The sequence below is a fragment of the Oncorhynchus masou genome, unplaced genomic scaffold, assembly GCF_036934945.1.
Source record: "Oncorhynchus masou masou isolate Uvic2021 unplaced genomic scaffold, UVic_Omas_1.1 unplaced_scaffold_988, whole genome shotgun sequence".
Lineage (NCBI taxonomy): Eukaryota > Metazoa > Chordata > Actinopteri > Salmoniformes > Salmonidae > Oncorhynchus > Oncorhynchus masou.
In genome coordinates, this window is record NW_027016399.1 from 90835 (window position 1) to 111582 (window position 20748).

Genomic DNA, 20748 nt, shown 5'->3' on the forward strand with positions numbered 1-20748 from the left:
CCTTCCAGACTCATATCAAACATCTCCAATCCAAAATCAAATCTAGAATCGGCTTTCTATTTCGCAACAAAGCCTCCTTCACTCACGCCGCCAAACTGACTATCCTACCAATCCTCGACTTCGGCGATGTCATCTACAAAATGGCTTCCAATACTCTACTCAGCAAACTGATACAGTTTATCATAGTGCCATCCGTTTTGTTACTAAAGCACCCTATACCACCCACAACTGCGACCTGTATGCTCTTGTTGGTTGGCCCTTGCTTCATTCTCGGCAACACCCATCCGTAGCACGCGCTCCAGCAGGTGTATCTCACTGATCATCCCTAAAGCCAACACCTCATTTGGCTGCCTTTCCTTCCAGTTCTCTGCTGCCTGTGACTGGAACTTTTATCTCACTCACCAACTTTAAACATCTGCTATCTGAGCAGCTAACCGATCGCTGCAGCTGTACATAGTACATCGGTAAATAGCCCACCCAATTTACCTACCTCATCCCCATACTGTTTTTGTTTATTTACTTTTCTGCTCTTTTGCACACAAGTATCTCTACCTGTACATGACCATCTGATCATTTATCACTCCAGTGTTAATCTGCTAAATTGTAATTATTCGCCTACCTCCTCATGCCTTTTGCACACAATGTATATAGACTCTCTTTTTTCTACTGTGTTATTGACTTGTTAATTGTTTACTCCATGTGTAACTCTGTGTTGTCTGTTCACACTGCTATGATTTATCTTGGCCAGGTTGCAGTTGTAAATGAGAACTTGTTCTCAACTAGCCTACCTGGTTAAATAAAGGTGAAATAAAAATAAAAAGACAATAACATTGAGCACATCTGGGACCTGTTGGACCGGAGGGTTTGCAGATGCCTTGGTGGAAGAGTGGGGTAACATCTCACAGCAAGAACTGGAAAATCTGGTGCAGTCCATGAGGAGTAGATGCACTGCAGTACTTAATGCAGCTGGTGGCCACACCAGATACTGACCGTTACTTTTGATTTTGACCCCCCCCCTTTGTTCAGGGACACATCATTCAATTTCTGTTACTCACATGTCTTTGGAACTTGTTCAGTTTATGTCTCAGTTGTTGAATCTTGTTCTGTTCATACAAATATTTACACATGATTTGTGTTTCTATGTTTTGGCCGGGTATGGTTCCCAATCAGGGACAGCTGTCTATCGTTGTCTCTGATTGGGCATCATACTTAGGCAGCCCTTTTCCCTCCTTCTGTGTGGGATCTTGTTCTTTGTTTGTGTTCAGGTAGTTGAAGAAAGCTATTCGGTCGTTGGTTTCTTTATTGTTTTGTTTTTTTCTGAAGTTTCACTTCGATAATAAATGATGTGGAACTCAAAGAACGCTGCGCCTCGGTCTCATCCTTCTGACGACACCCGTTACAAGTTCTAGCTGGGCAGACATTTTACGAACTGACATGTTGGAAAGGTGGCATCCTACGACAGCACCACGTTGAAAGTCACTGTGCTCTTCAGTAAGGCCGTTGTACTGCCAGGGTTTGGAGATTGCATGACTAGGTGCTCGGTGTTATACACGACAGGAATGGGTGTAGCTGAAATAGTCAAATCTACTCAATTGAAGGGGTGTCCACATACTGCTATATATATATATAGTGTATCTGTAAGGGGTGTCCACATACTGCTGTATATATAGTGTATCTGTAAGGGGTGTCCACATACTGCTGTATATATAGTGTATCTGTAAGGGGTGTCCACATACTGCTGTATATATAGTGTATCTGTAAGGGGTGTCCACATACTGCTGTATATATAGTGTATCTGTAAGGGGTGTCCACATACTGCTGTATATATAGTGTATCTGTAAGGGGTGTCCACATACTGCTGTATATATAGTGTATCTGTAAGGGGTGTCCACATACTGCTGTATATATAGTGTATCTGTAAGGGGTGTCCACATACTGCTGTATATATAGTGTATCTGTAAGGGGTGTCCACATACTGCTGTATATATAGTGTATCTGTAAGAGGTGTCCACATACTGCTGTATATATAGTGTATCTGTAAGGGGTGTCCACATACTGCTGTATATATAGTGTATCTGTAGTGTATCTGGGGTGTCCACATACTGCTATATATATAGTGTATCTGTAAGGGGTGTCCACATACTGCTGTATATATAGTGTATCTGTAAGGGGTGTCCACATACTGCTGTATATATAGTGTATCTGTAAGGTCCCTCCGTGGAATTCAAACTGTATATATAGTGTAACAGATTCAACCACAAAGACCAGGGAGGTTTTCCAACGCCTCAACGGCTCAGTCTTAGATCGCTGCTCCTGAGTGGCGCAGGGGCCTAAGGCACTGCATCTCAGTACAATAGGTGTCACTACAGTCCCTGGTTTGAATCCAGGCTGTATCACAGGGGTCTAAGGCACTGCATCTCAGTACAAGAGGTGTCACTACAGTCCCTGGTTTGAATCCAGGCTGTATCACAGGGGCCTAAGGCACTGCATCTCAGTACAATAGGTGTCACTACAGTCCCTGGTTTGAATCCAGGCTGTATCACAGGGGCCTAAGGCACTGCATCTCAGTGCAAGAGGTGTCACTACAGTCCCTGGTTTGAATCCAGGCTGTATCACAACCGGCCGTGATTGGGAGTCCCATAGGGTGGAGCACAATTGTCCCAGCATTGTCCGGGGTAGGCCGTCATTGTAAATAAGAATTTGTTCTTAACTGACTTGTCTAATTAAAAAAAGGTTAAAACACTTAGAGTTTAATGGCTGTGATTGGAGAATGCAAATTAATTACTTAAAATCATACAATGTGATTTTCTTGATTTTTGTTTTAGATTCCGTCTCTCACAGTTGAAGTGTACCTATGATAAAAATTACAGACCTCTACATGCTTTGTAAGTAGGAAAACCTGCAAAATCTGCAGTGTATCAAATAATTGTTCTCCCCACTGTAGGTGCCCCTATTGAAATCAAATCAGACATCAACAGCATCATCCTGGAAACCCTAGACCCACTCCAATTCACATACCGCCCCAACAGATCCACAGATGACGCAATCCCAATGGCACTCTACACTGCCCTTTCCCACCTGGACAACAGGATCAGTTACATGAGAATGCTAAGCTAAGCTAAGGAGCCTGGGACTAAACACCTCCCTCTGCAACTGGATCATGGACTTCCTGATGGGCAGCAATGGTGGACAAAATGATATGTAGATTAGACATGCTATGTTGAGTTAACCTTAGAGAATTGTCTCTTGTTATGTGCTCGTATTACTTCGCTGATTCAGGCTTGTCTTTGTGTGACTTAGTCACAAGGCCGTACAGCTCAGAGCCGTTTGGGTTACGACCGCAGGGTGTGACACATCCCGTTTCAGTTCTATCTGAAGGAAGTCATCTCTATAGAAACGGGCAGGAAGTAACAGAGAAGAGTGTGCAATCTGAACAGACAAGCTTTTCTATACTCAGTTTCTACACACTAACTGTCATATAGAGGAGAGGAAGTAGTTTCTAGAAAAGGATTCGGATCGGTTAACTACTCCATTGTTGTAAATCTTATAATTAATTGTTTGAAAGAATCTGAAGCCTAAGGGGTGCGTGCTCAGTCCCCTCCTGTACTCCCTGTTCACCCACAACTGCGTGGCACGACTCCAACACCATCATTAAGTTTGCTGTTTGCAGTGTTTTGTACACTGCTGCTACAAACTGTTTATTATCTTTGCAAAGTCACTTCCCCACCCCCTACCTACATGTACAAACCAATCTAACAAACCTAAACCCCTGCACATTGACTCCTACCATATCTGTTATTTTATCATGTTAAACTAACCTAACGAACCTAAACCCCTGCACATTGACTCCTACCATATTTTATCATGTTACCTTGTTTTTATTTTTTTACATTACTTAATTTAGTAAATATTTTCTTAACTCTATTTTCTTAAAACTGAATTGTTGGTTAAGGGCTTGTAAGTAGATTGTAAGTAGATATTTCATTAGTTTTGAGGAGGCATTGAATGGTTGCTACATATATTTTATATATATATATATATATTCTTTCCATGTTTTTTTAATTTGAGGCTTTTTAATTTCATATTTTGATATTTTTTATTTTATAATAAAAAAAAATGTATTAACACTTTTTGGGTTAGTACATGGTTCCATATGTGTTATTTTTGATGTCTTCACTGTTATTCTACAATGTAGAAAATAGTCCTTATAAAGTAAACTCCTGGAATGACTAGGGTGTGTACAATCTGTTGACTGGTACTGTATGAACACTAGTATTCAGACATTACTCAGTCAGCAATGTCTGGTTGATCCATTTGATATGTCATGAGCACGTACTGTAGTTAGGATACGGTCCTAGTATTGACTGGATCAGGGGTATCTATGATTGGACCAGTCAGAAATAGAGTTATTGGTATGATATACTGGAGTGTATGTGTTTGTCCCAGGAGAATCTGCGGCCCCAGTTCGAAGCCAAGTACTCCCGAGTAGAGAGAGTAAACCCCATCTCTGGCAAGCCGGAGCCCTTCCAGCCCTTCACTGACAAACTCAGCAGACTCATGGTCTCTGTGTCTGGCATCTTCTTCATGGTAATGTTAGAGTTGCGTAAATTCGAATCTGGTATCAGGATAAATATAACAATGAGTCACCGATTTTATACTATGTATTTTTTATTAGCTAAGTCATAAATGGCAAATGCAACGTTCGTATATACGGGCTCACTGTAATACCACGCAGGGCAGAACAGAGAACTGACAGGATGTACGTAAACATTGTTCTGATACACATTATGATAGACGGAGTTCAAGCCCGTCTGTTGGCCTATCACAGTAGAGACTGGGCGTGGTTTAAACTTGCCCAGCCTATCGCAGGCGCTCAGGCGGGTCCGCGCCTCTTGGCGCTTCTTCCTCCCTCCGTCGATGTATAGATCCTGACTGTTCAACCAACATCAGATAATATTTAATCATATATATGCTAATGGCTATAATGTAAAATACAGAATCCAACAAAGGTCAGGCAAGAGAGAACAATAAGGGTGAACAGAAATACAGAAACCCCACGATGGACCAAACCAAAATATACAACACTTTTACAATCAAGTGTATTTACCTTATAGATATGAAAAAGTGTTTGTACACCAAAAAATAAGAGACATCTACCACTATCAGATTAGAGACGTATCAGATTAGAGCCATAAGGAGACTAGACATCTACCACTATCAGATTAGAGCCAACAGGGAGACTAGACATCTACCACCCCACTACCACTATCAGATTAGAGCCATAAGGGAGACTAGACATCTACCACTATCAGATTAGAGCCAACAGGGAGACTAGACATCTTCCACCCCACTACAACTATCAGATTAGAGCCATAAGGGAGACTAGACATCTACCACTATCAGATTAGAGCCAACAGGGAGACTAGACATCTTCCACCCCACTACAACTATCAGATTAGAGCCATAAGGGAGACTCGGCATCTACCACCCCACTACCACTATCAGATTAGAGCCGTAATTTAGACAAGACATCTACCACTATCAGATTAGAGCCATGAGGGAGACTAGACATCTACCACCCCACTACCACTATCAGATTAGAGCCATAAGGGAGACTAGACATCTACCACCCCACTACCACTATCAGATTAGAGCCATAAGGGAGACTAGACATCTACCACCCCACTACAACTATCAGATTAGAGCCAGAAGGGAGACTCGACATCTACCACCCCACAACCACTATCAGATTAGAGCCAGAAGGGAGACTCGACATCTACCACCCTACTATCAGATTAGAGCTGTGAGTGAGAATAGACATCTACCACTATCAGATTAGAGCCGTAAGGGAGACTAGACATCTACCACCCCACTACAACTATCAGATTAGAGCCATAATGGAGACTAGACATCTACCACAATCAGATTAGAGCCATAAGGGAGACTAGGAATCTACCACCCCCCTATCAGATTAGAGCCGTAATTTTGACAAGACATCTACCACTATCAGATTAGAGCCAGAAGGGAGACACGACATCTACCACCCCACTACCACTATCAGATTAGAGCCATAAGGGAGACTAGACATCTACCACCCACTACCACTATCAGATTAGAGCCATAAGGGAGACTAGACATCTACCACCCCACTACCACTATCAGATTAGAGACATAAAGGAGACTAGACATCTACCAACCCACTACCACGATTAGATTAGAGCTATAAAGGAGATTAGACATCTACCACCCACTACCACTATCAGATTAGAGCTATAAAGGAGATTAGACATCTACCACCCCACTACCACTATCACTATACTGAGGCCTGTAATTTTCATCATACGTACACTTCAAACTTTTGTTATTGACCAAATACTTATTTTACACCATAATTTGCAAATAACTTCATTAAATGTGATTAAATGTGATTTTCTGGATTTTTTTCTCATTTTGTCTGTCATAGTTGAATTGTACATATGATGAAAATTACATCTTTTTAAGTGGGAGAACTTGCACAATTGGTGGCTGACGAAATTCTTTTTTGCCCCACTGTATCTAGTCTCCCTTATGGCTATTTTTAAAGTTTGATTGTATTTTTGAAAGTGTTAGATAATTCTCAATCTGCGTTGTGTCTTTTCTAAGAACAGTCCTTATCTGTGGTACTGTATATTAACTATATACCACACCTCCTCAGTCCTTATCTATATTACCACCCCACTGTATCAGTCTGTGGTACTGTATATTAACTATATACCACACCTCCTCAGTCCTTATCTGTGGTACTGTATATTAACTATATACCACACCTCCTCAGTCCTTATCTGTGGTACTGTATATTAACTATATACCACACCTCCTCAGTCCTTATCTGTGGTATATTAACTATATACCACACCTCCTCAGTCCTTATCTGTGGTACTGTATATTAACTATATACCACACCTCCTCAGTCCTTATCTGTGGTACTGTATATTAACTATATACCACACCTCCTCAGTCCTTATCCGTGGTACTGTATATTAACTATATACCACACCTCCTCAGTCCTTATCTGTGGTACTGTATATTAACTATATACCACACCTCCTCAGTCCTTATCTGTGGTACTGTATATTAACTATATACCACACCTCCTCAGTCCTTATCTGTGGTACTGTATATTAACTATATACCACACCTCCTCAGTCCTTATCTGTGGTACTGTATATTAACTATATACCACACCTCCTCAGTCCTTATCTGTGGTACTGTATATTAACTATATACCACACCTCCTCAGTCCTTATCTGTGGTACTGTATATTAACTATATACCACACCTCCTCAGTCCTTATCTGTGGTACTGTATATTAACTATATACCACACCTCCTCAGTCCTTATCTGTGGTACTGTATATTAACTATATACCACACCTCCTCAGGCCTTATTGATTAATTACAACACATAGGTGTATTATAAGGCATTATAAAGGTCATTAAAATAATGATACATACGTACTTCATAGAAACTGTTACCCTTCATATATTCTAACAACTCACATTTTAAGATTCATTATGTCATTTGTTCCATGTTAAGGGCTCTAACCTTGGAACAAAACTATTTGTCTCCCTCTTGCTGTTGCATGCAGTTCCTCTCTCTCTTCCTCCATTCCTCTAACCCCTCCCTCCTTTCTAACCCCACCCCTCTCGCAGAACCAGGAAGTCCCTCCCCTTCCCACAAACTCTCTTCTGAGGAAACGAAACTGATCTGAGTCTCTCTGTCGTCTGTCTGTGTGAGAGTGAACAACCGTCCAAATGGCTCAACAGGGAGATTTGCTGGACCAGGACCAGTTCTGTTGTTCTGTCTGTCTGGATCTACTGAAGGAGCCGGTCACTATTCCCTGTGGACACAGTTACTGTAGGAGCTGTATTGAGGGCTGCTGGGATCAGGATGTTCTGAAAGGGGTCTATAGCTGTCCTCAGTGCAGAGAGACCTTCACTCCAAGGCCTAATCTGAGGAAAAATAACATGTTGGCTGAAGTGGTTGAGAAACTGAGGAAGACAGGACTCCAGGCTGCTCCCCCTCCTGCTCTGTGCTCTGCTGGACCTGGAGATGTGGCGTGTGATTTCTGCACTGGGACCAGAAAGCAGAAAGCCCTCATGTCCTGTCTGGTGTGTCTGGCCTCTTACTGTGAGACTCACCTCCAACCTCACTATGAATTTCCTGCTTTGAAGAAGCACAAGCTGGTCAAAGCCACCGCACAACTACAGGAGAAGATCTGCTCTCATCATGACAAACTGCTGGAGGTTTACTGTCGTACCGATCTGCAGTGTATCTGTCTGCTGTGTACAATGGATGAACATAAAGGCCATGATACAGTGTCAGCTGCAGCAGAGAGGACTGAGAAACAGGTAAGACCAGAACAACTTGTTGTTGGCTGTCTGATAAACAAAGAATTAAAGCTACAGTAGGAACTAAATCTGTTTGAATATAAGATCATTATATTATATACAATATGAAATGGATCCACAAATATGAACACAAACCTTGAGTATATAGATATGTCAACCCAGATTCTCCAAATGTATCACCATTTTCTAAAGTCAAACACTATTATCATTCTGAATGGCATTTTATGAGTCCAAAGTTCAGTCTCAACCCCTTGATACATGTAGGCCTACCATAAAAACTACAATCATTCACATAGCAACATAATATCATAGGGTCCTGTGTGGCTCAGTCGGTAGAGCATGGCGCTTGCAACGCCAAGCGTCGTGGGTTCGATTCCCGCTGGGGCCACCCATATGCAAAAGTAGTGGCCCCAGCCGACTTGTAAGTCGCTTTGGACAAAAGCGTCTGCTAAATGGGATATATTATATATTTATTATATTATATTATTATATATTATATTATCATATTGTAAAGGGACTTCCTCAGGATTGTAGACCTACCTCTCTATGGGTCCTATGTCACATTACTATACTATTGATCTACTGGACTAATAAAGCTTGATAGCTCATTGAAGAGTGATTCTCCACAGAGGCAGCTGGGGATGAGTCAGCAGAAGGTCCAGCAGAGATTCCAGGAGAGAGAGAAGGAGCTGAAGAAGCTCCAAAAAGCTGTGAAGTCTTTCAAGGTGAGTATTGTTGACCAGAGGAGACACACCATTTCACTTATCTCCTCCAGTCAGAGAGAGGGAGAGGGGCCCCTATCCAAGCCCACTGACCCCACTGTTGGGAACAGGCTGTCTGGACCCCTTTCAGAGAATAGACTGGTTCATGTAACCAACTGGGCTGCCTCATCACATAACCATGAGTAACAATGACCGACTCATGTCCCCTATACATTAAAATGGAACTGTCTCTCTCTCAATTGAATTAAATTCATAGGGCTTTATTGGCATGGAAATAATATATGTTTATGTTGCCAAAGCAAGTGAAATAGACAATAAACAAAAGTGAAATAAACAATCAGAAATGAACAGTAAACATTACACTTGGAAGGGATTTGGGGGATGGGGAGGGTCTATTAGAAGTTAGTAGGACTCTTTTATTTTCTCAGAAGAACTTAGTTGGGTAGGAGGATTTAATGGTGTAAACCGTGATTGAACACACTCCAGAACAGTAGGTGGCGCCATGCACCTTTAACGTTGGTTTGAGGATCTCCATTATATCATAGAAGAAGTTGGTCTGTGAGGGTTTTAATGTTGGTTTGTGGACCACACCTCTTAAAGGATAGGGTGCAGCATTTCTACTTTTTGATAAAAAGCATGTGGGTTTTGTTGTTCAACTTCCTGCTACTCATGCCAGGACTATAGTATATGCATATGATTAGTATGTGTGGATAGAAAACACTCTGAAGTTTCTAAAACTGGTTCAATCATGTCTGTGACTATAACAGAACTTATGTAGCAGGCAAAAGCCCAAGGAAAAACTGTTCAGAAAAACAAAAATCCCTCTGGCAGTTCCCTGAATTGTCTTTGTCAAGGGAAATTAGATAGCGCCCAGTTTACAGTTCCTACAACTTCCACAGGATGTCACCAGTCTTTGGGTTGAAGTTAATCATTGGTGAAACGAAGAAGAGGCAGAGGTGACACTGTGGATTATGTTATGGAAGAGAGAAAACCGTGCATGTATTGTTGACTTGCTGTTATTGAATACAGATCGCCCCGTCAACAATTTGATCGATTATTAACGTTTAAAAATACCTAAAGTTGGATTACAAAAGTAGTTTGAAATATTTTGGCATAGTTTTAAGCAACTTTTGAAATGTTTTGTCATGACGTTGCGTTTTGGAAAGCTGTTTTTTTCTGGATCAAAACGGGCTTTATAAATGGACATTTTGGGTAAACATGGACGGAATTAATCGAAAAAAAGGACCAATTGTGATGTTTATGGGACATATTGGAGTGCCAACAAAGAAGCTCGTCAAAGGTAATGCATGTTTTATATTTTATTTCAGCGTTTTGTGTAGCGCCGGCGACGCTAATTCATTTGTTTACATCTCGTTCAGGTGGTTCAGGGGGTGCATGCTATCAGATAATAGCTTCTCATGCTTTCGCCGAAAAGCATTTTTAAAATCTGACATGTTGGCTGGATTCATAACGAGTGTAGCTTTAATTGAGTACCCTGCATGTGTGATTTAATGAAAGTTTGAGTTTTATCGCGTATTATTTGAATTTGGCGCTATGCATTTCCCCAGGCTATTGGCCACACGAGACGCCTCCATATCCCCAAAATAAGATTTGAGGACCTCCATTATATCATAGAAGAAGAAGTTGGTCTGTGAGGGTTTTGTTGTTCCTGAGGAGGGCTACTATTATTTTTATTTTCAAGTATTTTCAGAATGTATTAAAGCCAAAGCTAAAGCTTCCCTAAACAATTCAATATATCAGTCAATATATTTTCTCTGTGATTTATTTTCTCTCCGTCAACCGTTCCATCGCATCTTAACCGTCTTACCGGGCGGGCACTAGGACCCGGGGAGGCTGCTGCTGCAGAGGCTGCTGCACCGCTCGTGACTGTCAGTCCTCCTTGTAGCTCATTGGTTAAGCTGTGGCTCGAGACTGTTAACAGTTAACGGACAGGAAACGGCTCTGACAGGACACATTCATGTCGAGGCAGTGATGTGAATGTGTGGTAAGTTAGAATAGAGAGAGAGAGTTTTCACTACTATAGACTTTGGTCATAATCAAAGCTTTGTTAACCAATAGGTTTTTATGTGAGGCTGCCTGTAAGTTACAGTGTAACAGACGTTACTAACGGTAACGGTGTCTTTTAAATTCGACATAAGTTATGTGGCGATGATATCTAGTTAACGTTGTATTTAATGTAGTGTAATGACCTGACTCGATCATAAAGGAACAATTGTCCAGACAGAGGATTGAGTTACGAATTGACGGTTTATTAGCAACTTTACACAGGCTACTGTTTGGCCTGAGCTCACGCCAAATAAATGAAAGATACCCCACAAGCCAATCGGGACCTTCTCTTGTGAAGCCCAGACGTCAGAGAGAGAACAAAGGCTGAAGCTTAACTTCCAATGCCCCGCCCCCTCCACGCCACTCCGCCAACCACCAGGATGCCCGGCATCAGAACATCCCAGGCATTCCTGTGATTGGCAGATAGCAGGTTGATTGGCATGTCGGACCCCGCGAACACTGGGAACTGGTAAGTACAACACAACCAGCTACTAGCCGAACACATAACACACAGCTGTCTGTGCGGGTCGCTACAGTAGTTTTACTATCTGTGCCAGGCTATAAATGACACAGATAATATCTAGTTAACGTTGTATTTAATGTAGTTTTACTATCTGTGCCAGGCTATAAATGACACAGATAATATCTAGTTAACGTTGTATTTAATGTAGTTTTACTATCTGTGCCAGGCTATAAATGACACAGATAATATCTAGCTAACGTTGTATTTAATTGATCACAGCTTTCTGCTGTCCATGTAGAGTTTTTGGTAAAAAACATTACATTTGATTATTTTGTAAGCAAAAATTGGAAAAAAATCTTTGTTTATCTTTGTCAAACAGGCTGGACCTCCTCCCAAAGATATGCTTAAAGTTCTGAATGATGATATGAGATATATATATGATATACCAAGAGGTGTTCTGTACCTGTCTGTCCAGGAGGGAGGAGAGTAGAGCAGGACCAAGAGGTGTTCTGTACCTGTCTGTCCAGGAGGGAGGAGAGTAGAGCAGGACCAAGAGGTGTTCTGTACCTGTCTGTCCAGGAGGGAGGAGAGTAGAGCAGGACCAAGAGGTGTTCTGTACCTGTCTGTCCAGGATAAGGGAGGAGAGTAGAGCAGGACCAAGAGGTGTTCTGTACCTGTCTGTCCAGGAGGGAGGAGAGTAGAGCAGGACCAAGAGGTGTTCTGTACCTGTCTGTCCAGGAGGGAGGAGAGTAGAGCAGGACCAAGAGGTGTTCTGTACCTGTCTGTCCAGGAGGGAGGAGAGTAGAGCAGGACCAAGAGGTGTCCTGTACCTGTCTGTCCAGGAGGGAGGAGAGTAGAGCAGGACCAAGAGGTGTTCTGTACCTGTCTGTCCAGGAGGGAGGAGAGTAGAGCAGGACCAAGAGGTGTCCTGTACCTGTCTGTCCAGGAGGGAGGAGAGTAGAGCAGGACCAAGAGGTGTTCTGTACCTGTCTGTCCAGGAGGGAGGGAGAGTAGAGCAGGACCAAGAGGTGTCCTGTACCTGTCTGTCCAGGAGGGAGGAGAGTAGAGCAGGACCAAGAGGTGTTCTGTACCTGTCTGTCCAGGAGGGAGGAGAGTAGAGCAGGACCAAGAGGTGTTCTGTACCTGTCTGTCCAGGAGGGAGGAGAGTAGAGCAGGACCAAGAGGTGTTCTGTACCTGTCTGTCCAGGAGGGAGGAGAGTAGAGCAGGACCAAGAGGTGTTCTGTACCTGTCTGTCCAGGAGGGAGAACAAGGCCTGGTGGACCTGGAGAGCAGAGTTCTGACTGAACCTGTCTATCTCTCTCTCTGTCTCTCTCTGTCTCTCTCTGTCTCTCTCTGTCTCTCTCTGTCTTCAGCGCTCTGCACAGTCAGCAGTGGAGGACAGTGATCAGATCTTTACTGAGCTGATCCGCTCCATTGAGAGAAGGAGCTCTGAGGTGAAGGAGCTGATCAGAGCCCAAGAGAAGGCTCAAGTGAGTCAAGCTGAAGGACTCCTGGAGCAACTGAAGCAGGAGATCGCTGAGCTGAGGAAGAGAAGCACTGAGCTGGAGCAGCTCTCACACACAGAGGATCACATCCATTTCCTCCAGGTAACTAAACTGTCTTGTTACATGTGGTATGAAATTAACTTCATGGGAAATGTCTCTCTGTCCGTCCCTCTCTCTCTCTCTGTCCGTCCCTCTCTCTCTCTCTGTCCGTCCCTCTCTCTCTCTCTGTCCGTCCCCCTCTCTCTCTGTCCGCCCCTCTCTCTCTCTGTCCGCCCCTCTCTCTCTCTGTCCGTCCCCCTCTCTCTCTCTCTGTCCGCCCCTCTCTCTCTGTCCGTCCCTCTCTCTCTCTCTCTGTCCCTCTCTCTCTCTCTCTGTCCGTCCCTCTCTCTCTCTCTCTGTCCGTCCCTCTCTCTCTCTCTCTGTCCGTCCCTCTCTCTCTCTCTCTGTCCTGCCCTCTCTCTCTCTCTCTGTCCTCTCTGTCCCTCTCTCTCTCTGTCTGTCCCCCCTCTCTCTCTCTCTGTCCGTCCCTCTCTCTCTCTCTCTGTCCGTCCCTCTCTCTCTCTCTCTGTCCGTCCCCCTCTCTCTCTCTCTGTCCGCCCCTCTCTCTCTCTCTCTCTCTGTCCGTCCCTCTCTCTCTCTCTCTCTCTCTCTCTCTCTGTCTGTCCGTCCCTCTGTCTGTCCGTCCCTCTCTCTCGTCCGTCCCTCTCTCTGTCTGCCTGTCCGTCCCTATCTCTCTGTCTGCCTGTCCGTCCCTATCTCTCTGTCTGCCTGTCCGTCCCTATCTCTCTGTCTGTCCGTCCGTCCCTCTGTCCGTCCGTCCGTCTGTCTGTCCGTCCCTCTGTCTGTCCGTCCCTCTCTCTCGTCCGTCCCTCTCTCTGTCTGCCTGTCCGTCCCTATCTCTCTGTCTGCCTGTCCGTCCCTATCTCTCTGTCTGTCTGTCTGTCCGTCCCTCTGTCTGTCTGTCCGTCCCTCTGTCTGTCTGTCCGTCCCTCTCTCTCTGTATGTCCGTCCGTCCCTCTCTCTCTGTCTGTCCGTCCCTCTGTCTGTCTGTCCGTCCCTCTGTCTGCCTGTCCGTCCCTCTCTCTCTGTCTGTCTGTCCATCCCTCTCTCTCTGTCTGTCCGTCCCTCTGTCTGTCCGTCCCTCTGTCTGTCTGTCCGTCCCTCTGTCTGTCCGTCCGTCCCTCTGTCTGTCCGTCCCCTCTCTGTCTCTCTCTCTCTCTGTCCGTCCCCCTCTCTCTCTCTCTGTCCGTCCCTCTCGTCTCTCTGTCTGTCCGTCCCCCTCTCTCTCTCTCTGTCCGTCCCTCTCTCTCTCTCTCTGTCCGTCCCCTCTCTCTCTCTCTTTCTGTCCGTCTCTCTCTCTCTCTGTCCGTCCCCCTCTCTCTCGTCTCTCTCTGTCCGTCTCTCTCTCTGTCCGTCCCCTCCTCTCTCTGTCTCTCTGTCCGTCCCCCTCTCTCTCTCTGTCTGTCCGTCCCCTCTCTCTCTCTCTCTCTGTCCGTCCCTCTCTCTCTCTCTGTCTGTCCCCCTCTCTCTCTCTCTCTCTGTCCGTCCCCTCTCTCTCTCTCTCTCTCTGTCCGTCCCTCTCTCTCTCTCTGTCCGTCCCCTCTCTCTCTCTCTCTCTCTGTCCGTCCCCCCTCTCTCTCTCTCTGTCCGTCCCCCTCTCTCTCTCTCTCTGTCTGTCCGTCCCCTCTCTCTCTCTCTCTGTCCGTCCCCTCTCTCTCTCTCTCTCTGTCCGTCCCCCTCTCTCTCTCTCTCTGTCCGTCCCCCTCTCTCTCTCTCTCTGTCCGTCCCCCCTCTCTCTCTCTCTCTGTCCGTCCCCCCTCTCTCTCTCTCTCTCTGTCCGTCCTCTCTCTCTCTCTCTGTCCGTCCCTCCTCTCTCTCTCTCTGTCTGTCCCCCTCTCTCTCTCTCTCTGTCCGTCCCCCTCTCTCTCTCTGTCTGTCCGTCCCCTCTCTCTCTCTCTCTCTGTCCGTCCCCCTCTCTCTCTCTCTCTGTCCGTCCCCCTCTCTCTCTCTCTCTGTCCGTCCCTCCCTCTCTCTCTCTGTCCGTCCCCCTCTCTCTGTCTGTCCCCCTCTCTCTCTCTGTCCGTCCCCCTCTCTCTCTCTGTCCGTCCCCCCTCTCTCTCTCTGTCCGTCCCCTCTCTCTCTCTGTCCGTCCCCCTCTCTCTCTCTGTCCGTCCCCCTCTCTCTCTGTCCGTCCCCCCTCTCTCTGTCCGTCCCTCTCTCTCTCTCTCTGTCCGTGTCCCTCTCTCTCTCTCTCTGTCCGTGTCCCTCTCTCTCTCTCTCTGTCCGTGTCCCTCTCTCTCTCTCTCTGTCCGTGTCCCTCTCTCTCTCTCTCTGTCCGTGTCCCTCTCTCTCTCTCTCTGTCCGTGTCCCTCTCTCTCTCTCTCTGTCCGTGTCCCTCTCTCTCTCTCTCTGTCTGTGTCCCTCTCTCTCTCTGTCTGTCCGTGTCCGTCTCTCTCTCTCTCTCTGTCCGTGTCCCTCTCTCTCTCTCTCTGTCCGTGTCCCTCTCTCTCTCTCTCTGTCCGTGTCCCTCTCTCTCTCTCTCTGTCCGTCCCTCTCTCTCTCTCTCTGTCCGTGTCCCTCTCTCTCTCTCTCTCTGTCCGTGTCCCTCTCTCTCTCTCTCTGTCCGTGTCCCTCTCTCTCTCTCTCTGTCCGTGTCCCTCTCTCTCTCTCTCTGTCCGTGTCCCTCTCTCTCTCTCTCTGTCCGTGTCCCTCTCTCTCTCTCTCTGTCCGTGTCCCTCTCTCTCTCTCTCTCTGTCCGTGTCCCTCTCTCTCTCTCTGTCCGTGTCCCTCTCTCTCTCTCTGTCCGTCCCTCTCTCTCTCTGTGTCTCTGTCTCTCTCTCTGTCCCTCTCTCTCTCTCTGTCCCTCTCTCTCTCTCTGTCCCTCTCTCTGTCCCTCCCTCCCTCTCTGTCTGTCCGTCCCTCTCTCTCGTCCGTCCCTCTCTCTCTGTCTGTCTGTCCGTCCCTCTCTCTCTGTCTGTCCGTCCCTCCCTCTCTGTCTGTCCGTCCCTCCCTCTCTGTCTGTCCGTCCCTCCCTCTCTGTCTGTCTGTCCGTCCCTCTGTCTGTCCGTCCCTCTCTCTCGTCCGTCCTTCTCTCTCTCTGTCTGTCCGTCCCTCTCTCTCTGTCTGTCTGTCCCTCTGTCTGTCCGTCCCTCTGTCTGTCCGTCCCTCTGTCTGTCCGTCCCTCTGTCTGTCCGTCCCTCTGTCTGTCCGTCCCTCTCTCTCGTCCGTCCCTCTCTCTCTGTCTGCCTGTCCGTCCCTCTCTCTCTGTCTGCCTGTCCGTCCCTATCTCTCTGTCTGCCTGTCCGTCCCTATCTCTCTCTCTGTATGTCTGTCCGTCCCTCTGTCTGTCCGTCCTTCTCTCTCTGTCTGTCCGTCCGTCCCTCTGTCTGTCTGCCTGTCCGTCCCTCTCTCTCTGTCTGCCTGTCCGTCCCTCTCTCTCTGTCTGCCTGTCCGTCCCTCTCTCTCTGTCTGCCTGTCCGTCCCTCTCTCTCTGTCTGCCTGTCCGTCCCTCTCTCTCTGTCTGCCTGTCCGTCCCTCTCTCTCTGTCTGCCTGTCCGTCCCTCTCTCTCTGTCTGTCTGTCCGTCCCTCTCTGTCTGTCTGTCCGTCCCTCTCTCTCTGTCTGTCTGTCCGTCCGTCTGTCTGTCTGTCTGTCTGCCTGTCCGTCCCTCTCTCTCTGTCTGTCCATCCCTCTCTCTCTCTCTGTCTGTCTGTCCGTCCCTCTGTCTGTCCGTCCCTCTGTCTGTCCGTCCCTCTGTCTGTCCGTCCCTCTGTCTGTCCGTCCCTCTGTCTCTTTCTGTCCCTCTCTCTCGTTCTGTCCCTCTCTCTCTCTGTCCCTCTCTCTCTCTCTGTCCCTCTCTCTCTCTCTGTCCCTCTCTCTGTCTCTCTCTCTCTGTCCGTCCCTCTCTCTCTCTCTGTCCCTCTCTCTCTCTGTCCCTCTCTCTCTCTGTCCCTCTCCCTCTCTCTGTCCCTCTCTCTGTCCCTCTCCCTCTCTCTGTCCCTCTCTGTCCCTCTCCCTCTCTCTGTCCCTCTCTCTGTCCGTCCCCCTCTCTCTCTCTGTCCGTCCCCCTCTCTCTCTCTGTCCGTCTCTCTCTCTGTCCGTCCCTCTCTCTCTCTCTCTGTCCGTCCCTCTCTCTCTCTGTCCTTCCCTCTCTCTCCAGAGTTGTCAGTCTCCGTCCCTCTCTCTCTCTGTCCGTCCCTCTCTCTCTGTCCGTCCCCTCTCTCTCTGTCCGTCTCTCTGTCCGTCCCTCTCTCTCTCTGTCTCTGTCCGTCCCTCTCTCTCTCTCTGTCCGTCCCTCTCTCTCTCTCTGTCCGTCCCTCTCTCTCTCTCTGTCCGTCCCCCTCTCTCTGTCCGTCCCTCTCTGTCCGTCCCTCTCTCCTCTCTGTCCGTCCCCTCTCTGTCTCTGTCCTTCCCTCTCTCTCCAGAGTTCTCTCTCTCTCCGTCCCTCTCTCTGTCCGTCCTCTCTCTCTCTGTCCGTCCCTCTCTCTCTCTGTCCGTCCCTCTCTCTCTCTCTGTCCGTCCGTCTCTCTCTCTGTCCGTCCCCTCTCTCTCTCTGTCCGTCCCCTCTCTCTCTCTCTGTCCGTCCCCCTCTCTCTCTGTCCGTCCCTCTCTCTCTCTCTGTCCGTCCCCCTCTCTCTCTCTGTCCGTCTCTCTCTCTCTCTCTCTGTCCGTCCCCTCTCTCTCTCTCTGTCCGTCCCCTCTCTCTCTCTCTCTCTCTGTCCCCTCTCTCTCTCTCTCTGTCCGTCCCCTCTCTCTCTCTCTGTCCGTCCCCTCTCTCTCTCTCTCTCTCTGTCCGTCCCCCCTCTCTCTCTCTCTCTGTCCGTCCCTCTCTCTCTGTCCGTCCCCCCTCTCTCTCTCTCTCTCTGTCCGTCCCCTCTCTCTCTCTCTCTCTCTCTGTCCGTCCCTCTCTCTCTCTCTCTCTGTCCGTCCCCTCTCTCTCTCTCTCTCTCTCTCTGTCCGTCTCTCTCTCTCTCTCTCTGTCCGTCCCCCCTCTCTCTCTCTCTCTGTCCGGTATCTCTCTCTCTCTCTCTGTCCGTCTCTCTCTCTCTCTCTCTCTGTCCTCTCTCCCCTCTCTCTCTCTCTCTCTCTGTCCGTCCCTCTCTCTCTCTCTCTCTCTCTGTCCGTCCCTCTCTCTCTCTCTCTCTCTGTCCGTCCCCCTCTCTCTCTCTCTCTCTCTCCGTCTCTGTCTGTCCCTCTCTCTCTCCTCTCTCTCAGTCCCTCTCTCTCTCTCTCTCTGTCCGTCTCTCTCTCTCTCTCTGTCTCTCTCTCTGTCCGTCTCTCTCTCTCTCTCCTCTCTCTCTCTCTCTCTCTCTGTCCTCTCCTCTCTCTCTCTCTCTCTCTCTCTCTGTCCGTCAGTCCCTCTCTCTCTCTCTCTCTCTGTCCGTCCCTCTCTCTCTCTCTCTCTCTCCTGTCCGTCTCTCTCTCTCTCTCTCTGTCCAGAGGTATCCTCTCTCTCTCTCTCTCTCTCCTCCAGAGGTATCTCTCTCTCTCTCTCTCTCTCTCTCCTCTCTCTCTGTCCTCTCTCTCTCTCTCCGTCTCTCTCTCTCTCTGTCCCTCTCTCTCTCTCTCTCTCTCTCTCTCTCCAGAGGTATCAGTCTCTCTCTCTCTCTCTCTGTCCGTCCAGTCCCTCTCTCTCTCTGTCCGTCCGTCCCTCTCTCTCTCTCTCTCTCTCTCCAGAGGTATCAGTCTCTCTCTCTCTCTCTCTCTCTCTCTCTCTCTCTCTCTCTCTCTCTCCTCTCTCTCTCTCTCTCTCTCTCTCCAGAGGTATCAGTCTCTCTCTCTCTCTCTCTCCAGAGGTATCAGTCTCTCTCTCTCTCTCTCCAGAGGTATCAGTCTCTCTCTCTCTCTCTCTCCAGAGGTATCAGTCTCTCTCTCTCTCTCTCCAGAGGTATCAGTCTCTCTCCAGTATCAGTGTATCTTCAGACTTACCCAGCATCGTTGTCCGTCCTCTTCAGTCCTTTGGAGATGTGAGTCAGACTGTGTCTGAACTGAGAGAGAAACTAGAAGACTTCCTTAAAGGAGAATGGACCAAGATCTCCACTACAGGTGTGTTGAAAACAATAAGAACATCAACTTTAGACCATTGAAAGTTCCCTACTAGTCATATACATGTGGAATATGGTCTGATGATAACATTCCCTCTCTCTGTCAATGTGTTTGTGTGTCTGTAGTGAATATAGTGGATGTTGTACTGCCTCCAGAGCCCAAGACCAGAGAACAGTTGTTACAATGTGAGTCTCTTTATTGTGAAGTAACTAACAGTCTCTTTTTACTGACACTCCTAACAATCCCTCTAGAAATATATAGCAATAGTAGATCTAATCAAAGACTGGGTCTCTATCTGACTCCTCATATTTCTCTGATTTGATCTCTGCTGTGCTCTAATCAAAGACAGGGGAGATACAGTATCTGACTTAACTTATTGTTCTGACTCCCCTCATTGGTCTCTGCTCTTCTCCCAGATTCCTGTCAGCTCACACTGGACCCAAACACAGCACACACACACCTCTCTCTGTCTGAAGGGAACAGAAAGGTGACCTATACAGGCCAAGTCCAACCATATCCTGTCCATCCAGACAGATTCACCAACTACTACCAGGTTCTGTGTAGAGAGGGTCTGTCTGGACGCTGTTACTGGGAGGTGGAGTGGACTGGTGGTGTTTATACAGCAGTCTCATATAAAGACATCAGCAGAACAGAGAAGGGTAATGATGGTGTATTTGGACTCAATAACAAGTCCTGGAGTTTATATTACTATAGTGGTGGTTATTGTTTCATACACAATAATGTTGTGACTGAAGTATCAGGCCCTCAGTCCTCCAGAGTAGGAGTGTACCTGGATCACAAGGCAGGTACTCTGTCCTTCTACAGTGTCTCTGACACAATGACCCTCCTCCACAGAGTCCAGACCACATTCACTCAGCCCCTCTATCCTGGGTTTTGGCTCTATGATTATAATGGTTCTGCTGAGCTGGTTAAACTGTAAACTGATTTGTTATTAATTAAAATTAAATCCAATGTTTTAATCTTGTACATTTCCATGAATCATGATGTCTGGTGTTGATGTATATTGGTTGTCATTCAGAACCATTGATATGTTTTCTCAGTTGGTTCTCTGTCTCTATGTAATTCTCCTCAGTATCATTGATCAGCTTGTTGGCTCGGTCCTAATTGATGTGTTCTCTGTCACCTGGAGCTGCATGGAAAATGGTCCAGGAACTAAAGGACAATTCAGGACTAGTCAGCCCACTACAAGCTGGTATCACTTCCTTTCTACTAAACTATATGGTCTGGTTTCCCAGACACAGATGAATCCTAGTCCTGGACTAAACAGTATGTTCAATGTAGATGTCCAGGAAACCGGCCCTAAATGTGTCATCTTTCATCCTCCCATACTGCTCAGTCCAGCAACATTAAACCTGTCCAGCAGGTGGTGCTGTTGACCAAACAATAAAACCAGCAGATATCTTGACTTGCCACTCAGTATATCAGTAATGTTCAGAATAGTACTTTAATATCATTGGAGATTGATGGTCTTTTTAATCCACTATCCAGAGTCAGGAACAGATGAAGTTAGGTCTGCTACTGTTCAGTGATTAAAT

General features: G+C 46.9%; 1 protein-coding gene across 1 annotated transcript; it reads left to right on the plus strand.

The window, feature by feature from the left end:
- Nucleotides 1-7693: 7693 nt before the first annotated feature.
- Nucleotides 7694-20279, plus strand: LOC135538610 (tripartite motif-containing protein 16-like). Its single transcript, XM_064964495.1, has 6 exons — nucleotides 7694-8390; nucleotides 9020-9115; nucleotides 13017-13250; nucleotides 19033-19192; nucleotides 19318-19377; nucleotides 19609-20279. The coding sequence occupies exons 1-6, from the start codon at nucleotides 7794-7796 to the stop codon at nucleotides 20130-20132; spliced, it is 1671 nt and encodes a 556-aa protein (XP_064820567.1). The 5' UTR covers nucleotides 7694-7793; the 3' UTR covers nucleotides 20133-20279.
- Nucleotides 20280-20748: the final 469 nt, after the last annotated feature.

Coding starts and splice junctions, on each gene's coding strand:
- LOC135538610 (XM_064964495.1), top strand. CDS start 7,794: ATGGCTCAACAGGGAGATTTGCTGGACCAGGACCAGTTCTGTTGTTCT. Junction 8,391..9,019: donor CAGAGAGGACTGAGAAACAG/GTAAGACCAGAA, acceptor GATTCTCCACAG/AGGCAGCTGGGGATGAGTCA. Junction 9,116..13,016: donor AAGCTGTGAAGTCTTTCAAG/GTGAGTATTGTT, acceptor CTCTGTCTTCAG/CGCTCTGCACAGTCAGCAGT.